At 42.3% G+C, this 5,091-nt stretch overlaps 1 protein-coding gene across 1 annotated transcript; it reads right to left on the bottom strand.

Moving 5' to 3' along the window:
• Positions 1-3,296: 3,296 nt before the first annotated feature.
• SMIM36 (small integral membrane protein 36) lies at positions 3,297-3,626 on the bottom strand. Its single transcript, XM_067547824.1, has one exon. The coding sequence runs from the start codon at positions 3,579-3,581 to the stop codon at positions 3,297-3,299; it is 285 nt and encodes a 94-aa protein (XP_067403925.1). The 5' UTR covers positions 3,582-3,626.
• Between the last annotated feature and the right edge of the window lie 1,465 nt (positions 3,627-5,091).

Genomic DNA, 5,091 nt, shown 5'->3' with positions numbered 1-5,091 from the left:
CATTCTTGGCCCAAATTCTGCTCTTTGTCACAACACAGTAACATACTGAAGTCAATGAAGTTATTCTGGTTCTGCAAATAAGAACAGAAACTGGCTCTTATTTTAGGTTACTATCGCTGGAATCAACAAAGACTTTTCTCTATTGGAATATTCCACAGAAAAATACTATATTGTTTTTGTTTGCTTGTCTGTCTGTCTGTCACGGTCATCCCTGTGATCATACAGCTATAGTAATGTCTCATGTTCATTCGAAGCACTATATTGACCCCCCACTCTCTTTCTTTCACAAGAAGGACCAAATTTAGCCCGGGAATAAGTGGGTGCATCTCCCACTGAAGCCAATGAGAGCTGTGTCCAATAACAGCAGAGGTCAATTTTGCTTGAAGGCTCCACTAGGCCTGTATTTTTTCATACTTAGAAACATATTCAGAGCACGTGGGGGCACAAGTCACCCTGCTGCAGTATGTGAAAGATGGCACGTGCTTATGCCAAGTGAAGTAGAAAGTGAAATAAGCAGAAAATGTTAAGTTGAGGAGAATGAACCATTGGAACAATTTACCAAGAGATGTGGTGGATTCTCTGTCACTTGAAGTCTTTAAATCAAGACTGGATGCCTTTCTAAAAGAGATGCTATAGCTCAGACAGAAGTTACAGGCTGGATGCAGCGATTACTGGGTGAGGGTGTAAGGCCTGTGCTATAAGAGGTTAGACTGGGATTATCATCGTGATTCTTTCTGGCCCTAAAATCTATGCAAATCTGGTCCTTTGGAATTCAGGGTAGCATTAGCAGGTAGCCAGGGGATAATGATCTTCATGGCTTCTTGATTTTCATTCCTTGGGTCAGATTCTGATGCCCTGACTTCTGAAGTCAGTGGGATGGTTTGAGGAGTAAAGTGATACTCAGAATGAGTAAGGGTATCAGAATCTATCCTATAGGCTTGGACATCACATATGCTCTACCTCAGCTGCCTTGTGTCCATTAGCAACCATTCTTTGTAGCATTTGTTGCTATTTACTTCAGGTCCTCTGTTGGACCCTGTTAATATCAAGGCACTCTGCTCTCTCCAGAACTCCCCTGTTAGACATCTTGATTCCATTCTTTTCAGAGTCATTGATGGGCCCCATCACCATCACAGTGGCATGTCGGCCAAAGTGCCGTAAAGCCACATGACTAATACTTGTCACGTTAGTGGTTTTCGCATTCATTTTGGTTCTTTCCTCCTCTCCCCAAAGTGAACTTGTGGGGGTTTCTTAATAAAATAACGTCTGCTACGCACACTGTTCCAGGTGTTTACGTCAGCAAAAGTAAGGTCGAGGAAGTGTGCTGGGAACTTGGAATGGAAAGTAGCGAAGTTTGTGGACTCTGTCCACTGCCAGGTTCACCTTTGAAATGTTCTATATTTATTTACTCCCCCTGCTGCTACGCAGTACCTTGATCACATAGCACCTGACTAGAGCTGGGGGAATTTTTTTGGCTGAAACTTATTGTTCAGCGGGTTTTGGGCCATCACACCACTCTGGAATGCTGTGGTAATTCTTTTTATCAGGGCTAAAATATTTGCTTTATTGTAAATTTAACACCCTCCATTGATCTCTTTCGGGTGCAATTATGGTGCAACTCAAAGAGAGAGCGAGAGAAAGAGAGAAGGACTTTGTGTTGAAAAAGGAAGGAAGAAAAGGGGAATAGTATGGGTATTGTATGTGCATGGTAGCTAGATGCCACCTTTTTATTGCTGCTTTGGAAGAATGCATAAAAACTCAGGCAATCTGCACAGAGTAACAGAGGAATCATTTTGTTGGGGCATTAATTTAGGACTTGGGAGATGTAGGTTCAATTTCCTGCTCCAGCACAGACTGCCTTGGGCAATTTAATCTTTCCATGCCTCAGCTTACCATCTGTAAAATGGAGATAATGGCACCTCTCTAAAGCACAGAGATGTGAGGATGGATAAATACATTAAAGATTGTGAGGTGCTAAAATGTTGTGGTAATGGGGGTTCTGTAAATACCATAGGTAGGAAGATTTTCATTGATAAAGAAGGCTCTTAATGTGTAGTTTCATTGTATTTGTTTGGAGAACTTGTTACTAGAAATCTTGATACTATACAAATGCCACAGATGGGGACCAACCTCCACCTTTTAATACAGCAAAAGGGAAGCACTCTCATGAAAGGCCAGGGAAAGGTGCATCTATATTTGCATGTTTGCAGATAGAACTTGACTGCACTTGCTATAAAGGCTCATGCAATACATTCCTTAATAGTGAGGGCATTATGACTCATTCTTTCCGATGGCTTTATCCTAGTTTAAGTTTTCATAATGAATGAAGGTATCATACCCAGCCCAGAACTACACTGGATCCCCATATAACATTCAGTGGAAGATGATGACACAGAAAGGTGCACGCAAAGCCAATTTTAAATATTAAATATTAAATATTGCATTGCATCTGATATAAAATAGGTTTGGCTCTGCCTGCCCTGCAGAGCCTAGAAATGACATTATAAATTTTGCACTCTGATAGCAGCCACAGCATGCTCAGATCAGACACTCCCTCATCTCTATGCTTGTCATGTCCCTAAGCATTTATTTTCTCACTTGTGAGATATATAACTTACCCAGATCACGCAGCCTGGCTGATAGAAGCCATGCACAGATGCTCATATAGCACAGCTGAGTCCTGCCAGGGTGGGTTTCATTGAACAATGCTATGTTCCTGTAAAAATAAAAGCACTGAACCTAATTCTCATTTATTCTAAGGTCCCTTTCCAGCACCAGAGTGGGAGAGGGGGTCACTGCTGCTTGTGCTCTAAGAGTATGTCTACACAACAAAGAAAAAACCTGTGGCTGGCCTATGCTAGCCGGCTTGGGCTCTGGGGCTGTTTAGTTGCTGTGTAAACTTCCAGGCTCGGGCTGGAGCCCGGGCTCTAGGACCCTGCAGGTTGGGCGGAAGTCTACACAGCAATGACACAACCCTATAGCCTGAGCCCCGGGGAGCCTGAGTCAGCTGGCATGGGCCAGGTGCAGGTTTTTCTTTGTTGTGTAGACAGACCCTTAGTGTCAATAAAAATTAGGCCCACTGTCTTAGGGCATGATGGGTGGGACTGCAAGTCTCTAGGACTATATGAGCACAGCCGAACACATAACAAGTCACTCGGTGACACGATCACATCGAATCAGTCAGCGTTTCAACTTACCTTGCGAGTGTCTTATCCATTTGCAAACTGAAAGTAAACATGGCAGATGAGGCAAGCGTATCCATAGATACTAGCACTCGGAAGCAATTGGTGGGCCCCTTAAACCACAGTAGTTCTTTTCCCTGGCAGATCAGAAGAATTTTCATAAGCAGGGACAAGTCCTTTTGCCCAGCGGGTACCAGGGCAACTCTGTTGCATCACCACCAGCCGGATTGGAGGCTGGGAATCCGTAGGAATCTCAGGAGCATATTCCTTACTGGGATCTTTCCCCCTACAGTCATACAGCACGCAAGAAATCAGGAACACCAAAAGCAGAATAACATAACTAGCTACCAGGATGATCAAGTTCAAGGTTACAGGGTCAATTTCCAGGTAAAATTCCATTTGATCCTACACTATTGAACGAGAACCCAGAGAATGAAGTTTCATACACACTCATGAGCAATGGCTAGCTGACCAGAATAGATGTATTGGCTTTGCGGTAAAAATACATTAAGCCCCAGCACTCTTGTAGCAATGGATTTTCCTGAACAGGATGATTAAAGCTGCTCAGTTTAATAACTTAAGCTCCTTCATTTAATACCATGTTGCCTACATTGGCAGAAGCTAAATTTGAATCTTTTACCAACAGCAGAATATCCATCTTTGCTATTAGAGCCCATCTTTATTTTTTTCTTGGAAGGCATGCATCAAAGAATGAGTTTGTTCAAAGAATTCTTTACTGAGCTACAGACATGGCTTCATGTAACAAGGCGAGTTATTATGACTATTGGAAGGTTTTACTGAAGGCCACAGAAAACAAAATGTCAGCTGTACAAAGCTGTAAATAAGTTAGGAGGTAAATAGGAGGAAAGATGAAACAAGGCAGGACTTGGATACACGATTATTCCAGCTGGAAAGTATAGTATTTCACACATGACCTTATAGACAAAAGGGACATTGTTTCACAGGGAAATTTTCTTAAAATTTAATGAGCTTGATTCTCATTTATGCTAAGAGACCTTTGCACTGCTCTCGTTGTATAAAGAGGCCTTTAGGTGTGAATTATTATTTATTTGTATTGGTAGTGCCTAGGAGCCACAGACAGACCACGACCCCCATCGTGCAAAGTGCTGTACAAACACAGAACAAAAAGACGGTCCCTGCCCCAAAGAGTTTATAATCTTAATATAAGACAATAGGAGGATACCGACAGACAAGGAAGCTCAAGGATAAAATGAGACAGGATTGGTCAGCATGAGAGGCAGTGGTCTCAGCCCACCATCTGCCTTACTCTTGTCTAGTTTTTTGTAGGCAACGTGGCCAAGGAGAGATTTAAGAAGGGAGTAGGAAGTTATGGCTCTTGGCATTGTCAGAGCTGTGGAAAAGGGCTTTAATGTAAGCAAGAATCAGGCCCCTTGTGTTTAAGTTGTAAAGAGGAAATACATAATTAGGCCATACTCCTGAAACTTACCTCATATCAAGGGATGCCACTCAGTTGAAGCCCCACTTCACCTATGTTCCACATAAATCCAGGGTCCTCTCTTGCTTTAACTGTCACAAAATTATTTACATCCAAAAGTAAGGAACCATGAACTTGAAGTTGCAGAAAAAGTCATTTACTATAAAGGAAGGAATCCCACAGCGATTTAAAATGTTGGGATAAACCATGTTTGCAAGATCTTCATTTTGGTTCTGTCACAGACTACATGCCACTCCTGGGCCAAGCCAGGTTGTGAGGCAAACATCAAGTATGGCAGAAACCATTTTATTAGAGATAGAGGCTGAGATTTTTTCATGGCTGGCTAAGCCATTTGGGCACCCAATTCCCATAAAAAGTAATGGAAATTGGGGGTCAGATTCAAAACATCTAAATAACTTAGGAGCATAATTGCCACCAAAAGTCAGTGGGACT

The sequence above is a fragment of the Emydura macquarii genome, unplaced genomic scaffold (genome assembly GCF_026122565.2).
Source record: "Emydura macquarii macquarii isolate MOO-44397 ecotype Brisbane River unplaced genomic scaffold, CSIRO-AGI_Emac_v2 contig_1230, whole genome shotgun sequence".
In the NCBI taxonomy this organism is placed as follows: Eukaryota; Metazoa; Chordata; order Testudines; family Chelidae; genus Emydura; species Emydura macquarii.
This window is presented reverse-complemented; position numbering and strand designations above follow the sequence as displayed.